Raw genomic sequence first — 17036 nt, 5'->3', positions numbered from 1 at the left:
TGCCACTGCAATCAATAGTTTTCTTTTTGCGGGAAACACTCTTGAAAAATAAATCTTGAAGAAAAAAAAGAGATGGAGAAGAGGAAGAGCCTTCAGACAGAGGAAGGACTCTTACTCTCCAGACGTCAGATATGAGCACAGGCCGCCCAGGGAACCCACGCCTTTGCTCACTTTGCTCCCACTTCCGTTGTCCCTGGCTACGCCCCCCCTCTGACCACACAGGCCCTGGCAGGGTGCTGGGCTCCTGCTAGGCCTCTCAGTAAGTGGCCTGGTGGCCGGGGCTGTGCTTGCTTTGGCTGGTGGACACATCTGATCCCTTAACTGTGGGGGGAGGCATAAAACCTTGGCATGTACCCAAGAGAAATAAAAACATTTCCACACAAAAACTTGCATGGGAATGTTCACTGGTCAGAGGTCTCTCCACTATATGTGGAAGAAGGACCCCACTCCTCTATCTTCTCACATATAGCCTGGTGGTGAAGAGCCCTCTGGGGCTACGCTGCCTTATTTGGAGTCCTGATTCTTCCACTTGTGACCATCTGACCTTGTACGACCTTATACAAGTGGGTCTCCTGATGCACAAATCTGGGAGCGCAAGAGCGCCAGCCCTCCCCTCGGGGAGGGCTGCTGGGGGGCCCGAGGGCCAGGGAGGAGCACCAGAGAAGTGGGCAAGGCTACACGCAGAGACCAGGCCAAGGGCAGGGGGTAGGGGGTATAGTCCAGGGCTGAGGGTGGGAGGGAGGTTCCCCGGGTTCTGCAGGAGGGCACCCCAGGAGGAGCAGGGCAGGGAAGGGGAGTGCAGAAGACGAATGAGCAGGGGCTGTCTATGCTGGACAGAGCATGGCTGAGGGTGGCCCAGAGGAGACACATGGTGGGATGACCTGGCTCAAATGTCCACGCTGAACTCTGGCTCGTGACACTTTCCTAGACTCACTGGCTGGTGTTCGAGACTTGATTATTGTTTTTTGCTCTGCCTTCCAAATAGAAAGTTGCTTTGATCTCCGGTAACTCTCAGCCCCAGGCGGAATGGGGAAGATGGAGTCGGAGTGCTGAGGGCTGAGGGCAGGGAAGTCAACTGTGTCATCCATCAGCCTCCAGTGTGGAGCCAGGGCTGAGGCAGCTGATGAGGAAGCCCGGCTTCAGGGAGAGGAACCCCCTGCCTGCCGCCTTTCCCAGGGCCAGCCCTCCTCTAATTGCTTAGTTCTTTTTGTTACAATAACAGTTTTATTAGGACATAATTCACACACAGCACAAGCTACTCATTTGAAGTGTGCAATTTGATGGCTTTAGTCTATTCACAGTTACACAATTAGTACAATATTAGGACATTTTCATCCCCCGAAAAAGAAACCAGATGCTCATCAGCAGTCACTCCTTCCCCTAACCCAATATCCTTCTCCCAACCCTAGGCCAGCAAGAATCTACTTTTTGGCTCTATAGATGTGCCTCTTCTGGACATTTTGTATGGAGGAAATTAAATAGCAGGTGGTCTCTTTGGATTGGCCTCTTTCACCGAGCATGTTTCCAAGACTCACCCATATTATAGCACATACCAGACCTCATTACTTTTTTTTTTAAGTAGGCTCCATACCCAGCAGGGAGCCCAACGTGGTGTTTGAACTCACCACCTGAGTTCAAGACCTGAGCTGAAATCAAGAGTCAGACACTTAACCAATTGAGCCACCCAGGCACCCTCAGACCGTCAATACTTTTTATACTGACAACTATCCCATCGTATGGATATGCCACATTTATCTTTTCATCAGTTGATGGACATATAGATTTTGTGAATCATGAACTGTGAACATTCACATGCAAGTTTTTGTGTGGAATGTTTTCATTTCTCTTGAGTACATAGCAAGGAGTAGAATAGTTGGGTCATATGGTTATAATCCTTAGTTCTTTGTATATATTTCCATTTTAGGACTGAGTGCACTCAACAGAAGCATCCATAAATCTGTTTGCCTCCCACATACCCCATAGAACCTAGTGCCTACAAAGTGCTCAGTATATAGTAGGTGCTCCACTGAGTCAAATGCTGCTTACAAGCAGGGCAAGAAGAGGCTAGAGCACTATCCACCAGATACCACAGTGTGTGTGTGTGTGTGTGTGTGTGTGTGTAGTATCACTGGTAATCTTGCAAGCAGTGGGGTGTGTGTGTGTGTGAGTGAGAGAGAGAGAGAGAGAGAGAGCCTGATGGAGGCAGGTTCAAGAAAGAATAAGAGAGGACTAAGAAAAAAAAAGTACAGATCATTTCTTTTGAGAAACTTTTCCGTTAAAGACAGTAGAAAACTGAGACAAGAGCTAGGCAGGGAAGTGATTCAAGAATATTTTGGTTTTTTGAAGATATGAGAAATGACAGTATGTTTGTATGAGGTAGCAGAAAGGTCAATGCTGATGATGCAGGAGAGAGGTGGACAAGGAGGGTGATGTCCTGAAGTAGATGAGGGCAGGGGGTCCTGCGCATGAGCAGTGTTATAGGCAGAAATTTTGTCCTAAGACTCATATGTTGAGACCCTAACCCCAGTGTGACTCTATTTGGAGAAAGGACCTGGGAGGAGGTGACAGAGGTTCAATGAGGTCATAGGGGTAGAAACCTGCTCTGATAGAGCTGCTGCCCTGAGAAGAAGAGGAGACACCAGGACTCTTCTCCCAGCTGTGAGGACACGGTGAGAAGGCAGCCACCTGCAAGCTGGGAAGAGAGCCCTCACCAGGAGCCGAAGCAGCCAGCACCTTGATCTTGGACTTTCCAGCCTCTAGGACTGTGAGAAAAGAAGTTACTGCCTTTTAGGTCACCCCGTCTATGGTAGTTTGTCACGGAGGCCCCAGCAGACTAAGACAAGGGGAGACACTGGTTTTGGGAGGAACATGGAAGGTTCATGCTCAGTCACGAGAGGGGAGGCAAAGAACATGGTTGGCAATGCTGCTGGGTGTGTGGACATGTGGTGGGAGGTTCTTCTAGATGCTTTTGTTTTCGGTGACAGAAGAGGCGAGGTGAGTAGCCAAGCACGAGGACCTAGGGCTGCAAGTCTAGGAAGGGAGATGAGGAGACAGTGAGCAGGCCAGGGTGATGCAATAAGGCCAACTGGGAGCCACTGGGAACCCCTCGGGGGTCTGTGGTCCCTAAGATGACACTCCTCAGCCCTGTGCTGTCCTGCCTGTGCAGCAGCTCAGGTATGAGGAGGGAACCAGCAGAGGTGACTCTACCCACGGTTGGGATCTGGCCAAGTGAGGATAAGCAGGAGGGTAAAAGAGTGAAGGTAGCAGAGTCCCTCTCATGATGAACAGGGAGACCCCGCTTGGTTCGGGAAATGAGAAGTCCCAGTGTCTGTGAGCCGGTGAGAGGCAGTGGGGTCACTGGCTTGCAGGACCTGGTGGGGCTGCAGGGTCTGTGGAGTGGGGCCCTCACAAAGAGACACACAAGACAGAGTGGAGCGGGATGCTTGTAATGGAGACTGTGAGGGGCTGCGGGCATTGGTGGTGGAAGGTCAGGGGCAAGACCAGGGCGGTGGCTGCTGGGAAGGGAGGAGGACAAGGTGCTTGCGGCAGGCCATGCCCAGGCCCTGGTTTGGAGGTTCTGAAAGCACACTCAGTTTCTGAAGGCTGGAGTATTAGGAAAGAGTGTTCTGGACCTAGTGCTAAAATCTCCACAGGCTAAGGAGTAATAAAAAAATCGAGAAAAGGGGGACATCTGATGCTGGTGATCGGTTGGTTTGCCCATTGGAAATAAGGATGGAGGCATGGGCTCGAAGCAGGCAGAAGCCAGCAGGGCACTGGCCCGCACTCTTGCCCAGTGTCCCAGGGGTACAGGAGAGAAAGCTGCGGGCCCTAGACAGGGCCTCAGGAAGCAGCACCCCTGGGGAGGTCAGGTTTCAGTGAGTACAGAAAGGTGAAGGGAACATGCATAGCAGAGAACACAAGGAATTTTGCTGTTGCTGGAGGGGCTGAAAAGGGCCTTTCAGAGCATATAGCGATGAAGCCTATATACTGGAAGGTAAAGGATGTGCTGGGAGTCCCCACAGGGCCTGGAATGAAGGGTTTCACAAGATCAGCCCGATACAAACTTTGATTGGAAGCTTTGCTGGCCAGAGGTGGGAGAACTACAGAGAAGTAGGGGTCCTCCCAGGAGTACTCAGGGCTCCCAGGTCCCCACCTCATTCTTGCTGAAAGTTGTAGGGGACCCAGATAGAGCTGTTCCATGGGGCTCCTTTCAATGCACTTTGCCTTAGTGTAAAAAAGCGATGTTTCCTCTTTTAGGCAGAAGACTCTTATGTGACAGGAGTTCCAGGGGTGGTGTGAGTTCAGGAGCTTAAGGCCTAGCATGTTGGCACATACGACGGCTACCCGAGGGCCAGCCAGGGCCATCCACTTCCTCATTCAAGTCTGCTGTTCTGCATTTATATGGGATTTCGCAGTTTTTAAGAGTTCTCTGCTGTCTCCCTGCCCATGTGACAACTAACACCAGATACTGAGTGAGTTGGGAGATCTTAATGAGACTAGCCTCCTCATGTTTAGATGGTGGTGGTCTGGTCTCAGCAAAATAAACCAGAGACCCATGTGTTCTTGCCTTCAGTCAAAAGCCATGGACCCAGCACATGGCAAGTATCTTGCCCATCTCCTCTCTCACTCCACTGCCAATTCTGCAATGAACCTTTTCCCTCTAAAACAAAAGGGAAGTGGAAGACAGATTTTAGGAAAAAGCCTTTACCTTCTGAGGTATGTGATCATATTTTTCTGACCTAAGAGGAAAAGAAAATGCCAAACTACCTACTGCTTATGTACATATTTACACCAAGTTACATATATTTACAACTTTATATGCAATATAAAATTTGTAGTAAAAAATTTCAAGATAAAAGTCACTTATAGTATCTAGTCATAGACTGTAAGAGGCATAGAATAGATACTGATGCTGGCTGTTGGGTGATATTGCTTCCAAAACAGAATATTCTGATGAGGGACCACTTCAGATTAAATTTCCAAAATTCCCTTGAAGATGATGTAATACTTGAATGGTTAATCAGATGGCTTTCCATTCCGTTATTTAAATAACTTAGTAACTATACATTTCATCTTGTAGTACCGGTCAGCTGGAGCTATAAAAAAAAAAAAAAAAGGTCTCATGTTAGTAACTCGTAAGATGCAGACCAAGAGTAGTTACCCTCCTACCGTAATGTGAGTAGCCCTTTTACCATAAACCCATCAAAACCAAGGGTTCAGAAGGCCTGGATGGCTCAGTGGTTGAGTGTCTGCCTTCTGCTCAGGGCATGATCCCAGAGTCCTGGGATCTAGTCCCACATGGGAGCCTGCTTCTCCCTCTGCCTGTGTCTCTACCTCTCTGTCTGCGTCTCTCATGAATAAATAAAAAAAAAAAAAACAAAAAAACAAACTAAACCAAGGGCTCTGGGGAGTGGAGATGGAGGGAAACCAGTCTTAGGGCCTCCTGGGATGGTGGCTAGAAGTCTACAGGAAGTACTACCTTCAGCGCTAAGCACTCATCCTAAGCCCCATCTCCTCCAACCAACTCAGTCTTTGGTTGAATTTAGCTTTGGTTCAATTTAGCTTTTCAGAACCTTTGGTCCAATTTAGCTTTTAAGAACCTTCCTGCTCAAGAACCTACAATGGCTTTGGGTGTCATGGAAATTTCCAAAGAACACAGCTGAGCCTTCAGAACCTAGAGTTCCCAAATTGCCTATACTCCACTGGTGACCAGAGATCATAAAGACTCTAGTGCTTACCCTTTATGATCTCTGGTTACAAGTCTTCCTTGATAGGAATCTCACAGAACATGGAAATGGGTGCTGTGAATTTTTTGAGGGGGATGAAGTGAGAGGTGCTCTGTCAACATGTCTGGGCAGGCTCAGGGCTCCTTAGAGCAGCACAGTGGGTGCAGGGGTAGATGCCTGGTTGCTTCCAGCCTCCTGCCCCTGGGGCTCTCCTCACCCACGCCCACACCTGTCACAATGACTGCCAAGGAATCAGGCCTGCCTCTCCAGCTCACCTAGCAGGTACAGACATGGCCCCGCAGACTGCGAATCTGTCTTCCCAGAGAACGGGGCTCTCTGCTCCCTTTGTAACTTGGTTGACTTTGTGACCTGTTTTCCAGGCATTTACACGAAAACAGAGACTACCAGCACTCCTGGAAATTGCCGACATTGAGCTGTCTGGGTAAGAGGTACAATACCATGTCCATTTTCCCTCAGAGAGCTGAGATCTACTTGGCTGTCCTTGGATATTTGCTAACTGGGGCTAGCTCTTTTAGACACTGTCCTCACAGAGATGTGACAATTTAGCTTTTGCTCCTGGTTCTGCTTGTCCCCTCCCCCACTTCTCTTCCAACCCTTACTCTTCCACTATACATGTAACTCTTTAAAAAGAGAGTTTAGGGAACTTCCCCTTGAGCCACATGGGCTCTTTAAATTTAAAAAATTATTATGTAGTATGTAGGAAACACACAAAGTACAAAATTTGAATAGTAAGCAAAAATGCACCAAGAAGTGTGAGCTTCTATGCCCAGCCCCAAGCTACCCAGGTCTTTCCCCAGGATGTCACCCTCAGATGTCACTTTTACCTTCCTAGACTCATTACCCCGAAGCAGTGCTCATCATGCTTTTCAGAACCTTCCTGCTCAAGAACCTACAATGGCTCCCTATTCCCATATCACTTCATCTTAAGGCCCCTGACTTCAATCTTTTGCCACCTGTTCAGCTTGATGTGACGTGGGCCAATCTCTCCATCAAATAGACCATGAGGATTTAGTTCCCCTCCATGTCCTTGCCTCTGCTGCCTCTCCCAGCTAGACTGCCTTTTCCATTCTACCCCTGCTTTGAAGATCTAGCTCACGTTCTATTCCTCTCACAGTCTTCATGATTATTGTGGTGTCTTGGCCTCCCCTTGGCTGGCTGCCCAGCCCTGACCGTCCACATCACACATTCTGGCCCATGACTCCGTGCCTAGCCCTTTGAGCTGGTCGTGTCCTCATCCATTCTCTCCAGTGTGCCCACAAGCTTCTCGAGGTTGGGAGCCCTCACATATCCTTTCTCTGAGTCCCATACAATGTCTAGCCTCCCTAAGTCCATGCTCTCGAGCCATTAGCTAACACCGTGCCTGGCCTCACTGGAGTAACCTCCGTGAAAGTGTGCTGAATGAACAGAGCATGAGTTCTGGGAGACCCCATCACCTCTCCCAGTGGCCCTGGCTCACAGCCCTCCTCGAACCAGTCGGCAGTCGTGGTTCCGATAGCCACCCCTCCACCATAACCAGCTGGGTCTCAGCACAGGCCTCCCTGGAATCTCGCCCTCCCCTGGCACTCATGCTTCCTGCTGAAAAACTCTTAACACCCACATCTGACCACAGCCCCTCATCCTCTTTCTCTCTCCACTTCCCTGCTGGCACACCTGTTCCTCACCTCACCTGCTGTTGCTCAAACCCCCTCCAGCCCCCTCCCCATGGCCTCCTGGCCCACCAGCCTCTCACAGCCTCACTGGGAGGTTCACAGAGCTGCCCCAAGGTTCCTGCCATAGCCGGCTTCCCTGGTAACTAGACGTGTCCTGCCCAGGAGCTGAGGAGAAGGGGAACCTCAGAGCCCACGGGCCCCACTGCACACAGGTGCCTGCTGCTGGGCTGCAGTTCTTCCTCATTCCCACTCCAACCCCCGACCCCAGTGGCTTTCATGAAAATCAGCAACTTGCTCGGCAGAGCCAAGGGTCTTGACCACCCATCCCCATCCTTAGCCTCTCCTCGCCTTGATTACTCAGTGCCCCTCCCTGAGGATCTCTAGCAGCATGCGGCCCTGACTCTCCTCCCAGCCTTGTCCCCCCAGCTCCTCCACCTCTGCCCATCAGCAGAGGGCCTTGGCCTTGTCTTTCTGGATGACCTTAGATGCTCTGGGCATCAGCTACTGGCCTGAGGAAGATGTGCCCCTATCTGTAGCTCCAGCCCCAGCCCCTACAGCTACATTGGCAATTATGTGCTGGACATCATTACCCCAGGACTGTGCCTGCACCCCAGACTCAGCCTGTCACAGCGCACACCAACCTTCTCAAACTGGAGCCCTGTCCTCTGCTATGCCTGCCAGTGCCGTCGTCTTCTGCACACCAAGCGTCAGAATCCCTGTCACTTCTGACTTCTTCTCTGAATAATAATAATACTCATACCATAACAGCATGATAGCATCTATTCAGCACCCTTCTGAGTCAGTCACTGTTCTCTGCATTTTATTTCTATTAACTTGTTGATACACACTGCTATTTCTAGGCTGTGATTACCTGCATGGTTACTCTGATCTCTGTACTATCATTATGCCTGTTTTCCATAGAAGAGAACTGAGGCGCAGAGAGTAGAAGTGACTCATCTGAGGCCCATGAGAGATGAGCTGGCAGGGACCTCCCCCACCCCCGGGAGCCTGCCCCCTGCAGCTGAAGTGTTCGTGAATATGACTACCACCCTTCCTCCTACACCTAGCCCTCCAGGGCCGCTTTGGCATGACCACCTTGATTCAGGCCCTCTCTGCTTGGCTGGGTTATTCCATTTGGCCACAAACCCGTGTCGCTATCTGCAGTCTCTCATCTGTTAATTCCCCTATGGTTTGTCTGAAGCATGGCTCTGCTCAGAAATCCTCAGTGATCCCCAGAAAAAAATGACACAAATCTCTTGGCAACTTTTTCTCAATATTTTGGCTTGGCCCAACCTGCCAGCCCAGCCCCAGCTTCCTCTATTCACCGACATTGTCACTCCCTATGTGCCCTGTATAACCCTGAGCCTCTTCTCTTTTCTGTCATCCCCTAAAGCCCAGCTCCTGGGCCCCTGCCTCCTGACTGCCGAGGACCTGGCGGGGGACAGGGGTCCTTCTGGAGCCTCCTTGTGGCAGTTGAGTAAGCACTTTTACTGTTAACCATGTCTAGATCCTAGCTTTTGTTTGTGATACAGGCTCAGCTCTGACCCTGGCTCCCAATCCTTAATCCAGTTCTCTGGGGATGGGAGGGGGCGGACAGTCTAACCCTTGGTGTCGCAAGACCCAGATTTGAATCCCAGCTTGACTGCTTCTTAGCAACGGGACTGACTTCTCGTAGTCGCTGTCTGAAAGCAAGTGGTGATGACACCCCCGTGCGAGGCCCACTGAGAGGGTATGAGGAGGTGACACATGGGACGTGTCTCCTCCAGTGCTTGACACAGGTGGTGCTTGAGAAACAGTGGTGGGTGTCTCTGCTGATGGGACTTGTTACCATTGAAGACAAGCGACCAATACATAGAATGTGGTCCCCAAGGGGTAGACACTCCACATCAGGGCTCTTCTGGTTCTGCTGCATGATACAAAATTTACCTGCCACACGGTCTGCAGGGTACTTACCTGGCTGTGACTGTTTCTCTGCCACATTTCAGATAAACTGCAAACAAAGAAATTTTCATCACAGTTAAAGGACTGAAAAGCAAAGCTAAAATCTATTATTTACTAACTGCTTGAGAAAGACCTGAATCTGGAGCACTCTAAACCACAGCCCCATCAAGGTGGTCTCCTGTTCTCCTAAATGCTTCAGTCAAGCTAACTACAGAGGCGGTCCAAAGAGGTCTCCCAACACTGGTTATTAGGTGATAGAAACAAAACCGAACACTGCTAAGAGAATGGGTATGTCTGCAGCAGCTCATGCAGAAGGCTAAAAAGGAAGGGCAGCCTAGGATGATGTGGGCCAGCGCTGCCCCGGGATTATGTGAGCCACACAGGTAATTTTAAAATTTCAGTGGTCACATTACAAAGTAAAAAAGAACTGGGTGGAATTCATTTGCAAATTTTTTTTCATTTTGAAGATTCATTTTCATTTTGCATTTTGAAATCTTGATAACGTTCAAAATACCTTATTCAGTAGCCCCACATATCCAAAGCACTCTTATTTTAACATGGAATCAAGATAAATAGAACTAATGAGATACTTTGCAGTCCATCTTTAATACTGAGTCTTGTAAACCCAGTGCGTCTTCTAGATCTACGGCCCATCTCAGTTCGAACTCCCATGTATCAAGGGTTCAACAGCTGCATGTGACTCATGGCTACCATTTCAGTCAACGTGGTTTTGAACAGTAAGATATGGCTTCCACACGCGTACACATCAGTTTCTTCCCATCACAGACAAGGGCCCTCGTCTGGAGCCACACTAGCCGTCCAGCGGCCTACGCCAAAGGATTGGCGGAACTTGCACCAGTGTCTGGAGACCCCAGCTGACGCTGGAGCTGATTATGTTTCACTGACCCCCTCAGAAAACTCCACCCTGAATGCCTCACTTCTTCCCAATTTATGGCTTTAAGCCGCTCATGTAAGGATTTTTTCAAGACACCTTTTTTTCAGGTTATACAGTGCTACCCGTACTGATCATGGGAGTCATTTTCTCTCCATTGAATGGACTTTTTTTTCTTTTTTTAGTTAAATCAGCCAACTTTTTTGGAATTATGTGTGCACTCAGTACCATCTTTCTTTCGTTCAGGTATTCTGGTGATACACCCACAACCACCGTGAGTGGAAAATGATTTTGGTTTCTGGAGACCAATCTGTTCAGGTGATGATGATTAACAATGATGCTGCTGTCTGGGGCTTAAAAATATTTATTTACAAAGACATTTGAGCTCCCCAAGTATTTTACTCATTAGTAATGAAGCCTCAAAACTTTCTTCAGCTGATTTTTATATTGTATTTAGAGGAGAGTCAGCTGACTCGTAATCTATCACCTAGGGATCTTTGTGGTATTTGCAACCTATAACATGGAAACATGTGATGCCTGGGGCACCACATTCTAGTGGCAAAGGGCCACCAGAAGTCTAGGACAGCACTGACCGATTGAACTTTCTGCAATGATGGAATTCTCTATCTGGCTTGTCCCGTTATGGTAGCCACTAGCTCTCTGTGGCTACCGAGCACTTGATATGTGGATAATGCAAATGAAGAAAGAAATTTTAAGTTAAATTCAATTAATTGAATTTTATATTTAAACTATGATGCGGGGCAGCCCGGGTGGCTCAGCAGTTTAGCACCGCCTTTAGCCCTGGGCGTGATCTTGGAGACCCGGGATCGAGTCCCACGTCGGGCTTCCTTCATGGAGCCTGCTTCTTTCTCTGCCTGTGTCTCTGGTTCTCTCTCTCTCTCTCTCTTTCTCTCTCTCTCTCTGTGTCTCTCATGAATAAATAAATAAAATCTTAAAAAAAATAAACTATGATGCGTGGCCAGTGTCTATGGTACTGAACAGTGCAGGTCTAATTGGCAAACGTGGCCCAAGACATGAGTGTGAGATGACATGGGTCCTACATGCCATCACGTGCCTAAAAGCTTCCTCTTCAGCATTCCCTGTGGGAGTGACACATCAGTCCTGCAAATAGCCCTCTGGAGGAAGCTGATATGGAGAGCGTCCAGGCTGCAAGAACATCTAGTCCTCACATTTACAGCCTGGTCTGTGTCCTCTGGGACTTGAGGAGGGGCTTCTTGTCACCAGGAAAGAATAGGAGGGGAACAGATCTCCAGACCTCCAGGGCACATGGCTTGCCTTCCAGGCTGGCCTGCATCTCTAGGGGACCAAGGATGGCTCAGGAAGGCAGTGAAGGTAATACTGGGTCATTATTACCCACTCCAAGTCACCAAACCCATTAACAGCTGCCTCCTCCCCGGAACTTCCTTCTGGGCCAGAAGATATGGAAAGGATGGCCCTGGCAGCCAAGAGCAAGGGCCTTTGCAAAATTGAGTTTGGAGTCCAGAGATGTAATAAATGTTGAAGCAGACCACAAATATAAGGAGGCCGTGGGACATCCAGTTGTGTTCCATGTCCTGAGGGCTCCTTCCACTTTAAGGTCATGCAAAATCTTGGCAAACCTGGCACCCCAGCAACCTTGGACAATAAGCAACACACACACACACAAAAACAAAAGGCTTGGTTTCTTTCAAAACACCTAAAATTTCAGACTTTGTTTTTGTCTCCAAACTATTAATTTCCTGGCCTTTGAAAAATTAATTCAAGTTTGAAACTTATTTTTTTAAAAAAGAAAGTATACGTACCTTTTATAAGCAGAACTGTAACTATTGCTATAATTATGACTACTACTAGTATAGCCCATCTGTTCCTTGAATTCCCTGGGAAAGAGAAAAGAAAAAAAGAAGACAGTAAGAAAGAAATACAATTAGCTGGACTGATCAGAACGAGATTCAGTTGATTCTCCTTATTTGCAGATTCTATATCTATAATACACCTACTTATTAAAATGTGTCAACCCCACGCCAATAATCATAGCACATTCATGGTCCCTGGAGGACACGTGCAGCGGGATGGTGGAATATCTGATTTCCAGGTGTGCAAGTCCCCAGAGGAGGTCAAACTAGGCAATGCTCTACCTTCTTGTATCCTCTCCTCCAATGGAAACGTGTGTCCTATCCTAGTCTGTGTAGTGCCACATTTTCCACACTTTTGTGCGTTCTGATGGTTATTTCACTGTCTAAAACAGCCCCAAACATAGTGTTGAAGTGCTGTCTAGCATTCCTAAGTGCAAGAAGGCTGGGATGGACCTTATAAAAAAAAATATGTGCGTTAGATATTCTTCATCTAGGCGTAAGTCATGGTGCTGAGGGCTGTGAGTCTAATGTTAATGCATTAATAATACATAAATTGTCAGGGGTCTTTAAATAGAAACACACACAAAACAAGGTCATTTATTGATTTCTTGCCCAAAAACGTGTGATCAGAAGCTTGCAGGAATCTAACTCTGCATTTCCCAGAAGCAATGTTCAGTATTCACCAATTCTTTTTTTTTTATATATAGATTTATTTATTTATCTATTCATGAGAGACACAGAGAGAGAGGCAGAGACATAGGCAGAGGGAGAGGCAGGCTCCATGCAGGGAGCCCAATGTGGGACTCGATCCTGGGATTCCAGGATCACGTCTTGGGCTGAAGGCAAGCGCTCAACTGCTGAGCCACCCAGGCATCCCAGTATTCACTAATTCTGTGTTCACAGTGACTTTATGACACACAACTACTCCAAATAAAGAGAATCAACTGTATTTATAAATAAACTTACTTGCACAAGGCTGACCCATAGCAAGCCCAGTGTTATTTCTTAGAAGATGCAAATATTACAGTAAGAGTGTTGTTTTCAGCTAGCCCACACTGCTTATGGCAGCTTAACTTAGCAGCACGCATTTGGTAGGGCAATTTGGCCATTGTGTATAATAAGCCCTTAGTAAAATAGTTCGTCCTAAAGCAGCTAGACACCGTGCTAAGTGATATGCGCACAGTCTCACTGAACCATTACAACACTGAGAGAGTGCTTTAACCTCTTGGTGTCTCGGCTTCCTCAAGGGGTAACTGTAAACGGGACGGATCAATATGCTTATGTCATTGGACAGTTGTGAGCATTAACTGAGTTAATATCCTTGGGAATAGCTATTCGCTATCACCATCAACCTACTGAGTAGATGCTACTGATGACTCTCCTAAGATCCTTTGGCCCTGCAAGTCTACTTCTAAGATGTTAACCTACAGAAACGATCAGTGATGTGCCCTTCCAAAAAAAAAAAAAAAAAAAAAAAAAAAAAAACGGCACAGAGATATTTACTGCAGCTTTCCTGACAGCATCAAGAAGACAAAACAACCTAAATGTCTTCAATGGAAAAGTATGACACATTCACAAGGTGGACTCTATCCAGCTACTAAAAACCCAAAGGCGGAATACTTAAGCATATGGCAAAATGATCACAATGCACTGCTGGGGGGCCGGGGGGGGGGGTCGCTAAGGCAAGCACCGGAATGAAAGAGAAGGTGGGTGGGAGAGGCAAGTGAATGAATCCATGAGCATGAGAATGTGAACACACACCCTTTCCTCTTATTAGGAACACAGGTGGGTTAGAACCAACAGGAGGTCACACACCTGTCTGATCTGAGAGGCCCCTGGCCAGAAACTGCTGGTTACCCCCTTGTCCCGCCCCCTATCCATTCGTCCCTCTTTAGTAGCACAATTCAGATTTTCAGCTGGGCACACTATCACTCAACTAAAAGATTCATTCCTCGGCCTTTCTCGCAGCCAGGTTTGACCACGTGACTAAGTGTCGGGCATCGAGCTGGAGGAAGGGTTGTGTGGGATTTCTCCAAAGTCTCCCCATTCTGGATCCTTCTGCCTGACATAGTGGGGAAGGTAGTAGGAGCCGAGCTGCTCCTGGGCCTCTGACTTCATCAGGCAATGATATGCCCCGGGCTGCCTGCCTTCAGATATATATAGTTTTTTTTAATGTGCAAGAAGTTACGTACAGTTTTAAGCCACCAATACTTTTTTTTTTTAATATTGTATTTATTTGAGAGAAAAAGTGAGCACAAACCAGGAGGAGGAAGGGGGAGAAGCAGGCTCCTTGCAGAGTAGGGAGCCCGATGCCAGGCTCAATCCCAGGAGCCTGGGATCATGACCCAAGCCAAAGACAGATGCTTAACCAGCTGAGCCACCCGGGTGCCCCAAGCCACTGATACTTAAAAAAAAAAAAATTTTTTTTTTTAAACAGCCAAATCTAATGGTACTTGATCTAGTCTCTTCCAAAAACCTTTCTCCCATGGGATAATGTCAGATGCTGCCACCACTTTGGGACAGCAGATATTCAGGGGAGATGACAATGACAGTAAAACAGTTCTTAACTCTGCTCTTCTTCCACAACCTGTCCGCTGTGCTGGCAGGTGCTCACTCCCTCTTCACCTGGTTCCCGAGAGACCACATTGCTGAGTTTTCTTCCTGCTTCCCTGAGGTCTTTGTCAGTCTCTTCGGCTGGACCCTCATCCTCTCAACAGCCTTTAAATGCTGGAGTCCCCGAGACTCAGTCCCAGCCCGCGCTCTGTCCTATCTGCCCACTAGGTGATCTCACCCAGTCTCACAGTTTTAAATGCCGACGAAATGCCAAACGTATTTCTCCAGTGTGAACTACTCACCAGAGACCTAGACTCGCAAAACAAAGTGCCTTAGCTGATGTCTCCATTTGAAATCCAATGGGCATCTCAAACAACGTGTCCCAAACAAAACTTATTTCCTCCACACACCTGCTATTCTGCTTTCCAATATCATTGGAAATGGTGACACTGTCCATCCAGTAGCGTGAGCCTGAAATCTAGGGGTCATTTGCACATTTCTTATGAGAGACTCTTCTCCCTCACTCAATACATTACAGATTCCTCGTGATTGTATTTTCAAAATGTAGCCTGACCTGAACCACTTCTCCCAATCTCTGCTGCCATCACGGTCTTTTGAGACACCATAACCTCTGGCTGAGACCCAGAGTTTCTAAATTGGGTGCATACACCCCAAGGAGTATGCAAGATGACCAATGAGGACCAATGAGGAGAATCTCCATTTTCATTTGCTACTTACGTCAGTCTAAATTTTTCTGATTTCGTCTATGTTTTAAAATGGGGGACTCCCGGGTGGCTTAGCAGTTGAGTGTCTGCCTTTGGCTCGGGGCGTGATCCCAGGGTCCCGGGATCGAGTCCCACGTCAGGCTTCCTGCATGGAGCCTGCTTCTCCCTCTGCCTGTGTCTCTGCCTCTCTCTCTGTGTGTCTTTCATGAATAAGTAAATAAAATCTTTTAAAAAAAAATAAACAAAATAAAATGGTACAAGTTGGGGGTGCCTGGGTGGCTCAGTCGGTTAAGCGTCCAACTCTTGGTTTCAGCTCAAGTCATGATCTCATGGGTTGTGAAACTGAGCCCCATGTCAGGCTCTGTATGAGGTGGGAATCTGCTTGAGGTTCTCCCTCTCCCTCTGCCTCTCCCCCAACTCACTCACATTCTCTCTGTCAAATAAATAAATCTTTAAAAAAAAATAAAATGGTGCAAGTTATAATCATTGCAGTAGAAGCATCTACTGCTTCTCAAAATCCAATCTCTCCATTTTCCTTTGGTAATAGAACCCCTGTGTTTCAAGTAGGCACATGACCAGCCAGCTAAGGGAGACATTTCCCAGTTGCCACCAGTGGCCATGGCCGTGAACTCAGTCTGGCCAAGTGGCTGACACTGAAGAGATGCATGCCACACTGGATGGATTTTTAAAGGGAAGGCCTGTTCTCCCTTTCCACTTGCAAGGCAAGAAGAAATGTGAACCCGCTTGACTCCAGTGATCACAATTCTTAAGCCATAAACATTTTAGTATATGTTTCTAAAAGATAAGGATTATCTGTAAAATGTAAACATGCCATTATCATATCCAAAAAAACTAATTAAGTGCTTAATATAATCAAATAAGGAGTCACCACTTAATCTTTTTTTTTCAACTTTTTTCTGTTTGAATCAGGATCAAACAAGGTCTGTATACTACAATTAATTATAGGCTTCTTAAATCTCTTCACTTTCTAAACTCCCCATCACCTCTTTTTCTTCCCCTTATAATTTATTTATTGAAGAAACCTGATGCCTGCTCCTATAGAACCCCCTACAGTCTGTACTTTCATTCCACATGGTATGGTTTTCACCAGCCAATTCCTACAAATGAGTCAAAATTTATTTCTTAATTTGACTTATTTAAAGATATACAGAATCAGGATGATGTCATGAAAAAAAAAAAAAAAACCTCCAGAATTCAAAGACCTACATTTTAATTCTATCTCCATTACATAAGTGAACTTGCAGAAGTCACCCCACCTGATAGAACCTGTTTCCTCACTTTCAAAGGTAAACAATTCCTGTCTGGCCAGTCTGGAATGGTGGTGGTAAGCAGCCAACAAGATGATTATTTGAGAGCATCTGCCAAAGGGTGGCAGGATGGCAGTGTGAGTCACTACCTTTCACTGATAAAGTATTAAAAGTCTGGAAAAAAAAAATCACTTAAAAAAGTAAGACCCAGTATTTAACTGTTATACCCACATGAATTTGTATCTGTTATGATGTATGCAACTCTACAGAAAAGTATTCAAAAATCATCATGGGATTAAAAAAAAGAGATCCTAGACATTAATTGTTCAAAAGAACCATTAAGATCATTAAATTTGGGCCCCAGATGAGGGGGGTGCGGAACATCCTCCAATATTTGCTTAATGGGAC

At 47.1% G+C, this 17036-nt stretch overlaps 1 protein-coding gene across 1 annotated transcript in view; it reads right to left on the bottom strand.

Annotated features, from left to right (window-relative positions):
* Window positions 1-1262: 1262 nt before the first annotated feature.
* Window positions 1263-17036, bottom strand: part of CD58 (CD58 molecule) — a 41369-nt gene continuing 25595 nt past the window's right edge. Inside the window, exons 4-6 of the mRNA XM_072769638.1 lie at window positions 12032-12106; window positions 9350-9386; window positions 1263-5096 (exon numbers count right to left, since the gene is read on the bottom strand). Of these exons, the coding sequence (XP_072625739.1) occupies window positions 5087-5096; window positions 9350-9386; window positions 12032-12106 (122 nt within the window). The 3' untranslated portion in view covers window positions 1263-5086. The remainder of the gene's footprint in view (window positions 5097-9349; window positions 9387-12031; window positions 12107-17036) is intronic.

Source organism: Canis lupus, chromosome 12 (genome assembly GCF_048164855.1).
Source record: "Canis lupus baileyi chromosome 12, mCanLup2.hap1, whole genome shotgun sequence".
NCBI lineage: Eukaryota > Metazoa > Chordata > Mammalia > Carnivora > Canidae > Canis > Canis lupus.
Note: the sequence above shows the minus strand (reverse complement) of the source record. Positions and strands in the feature narration are given on the sequence as shown.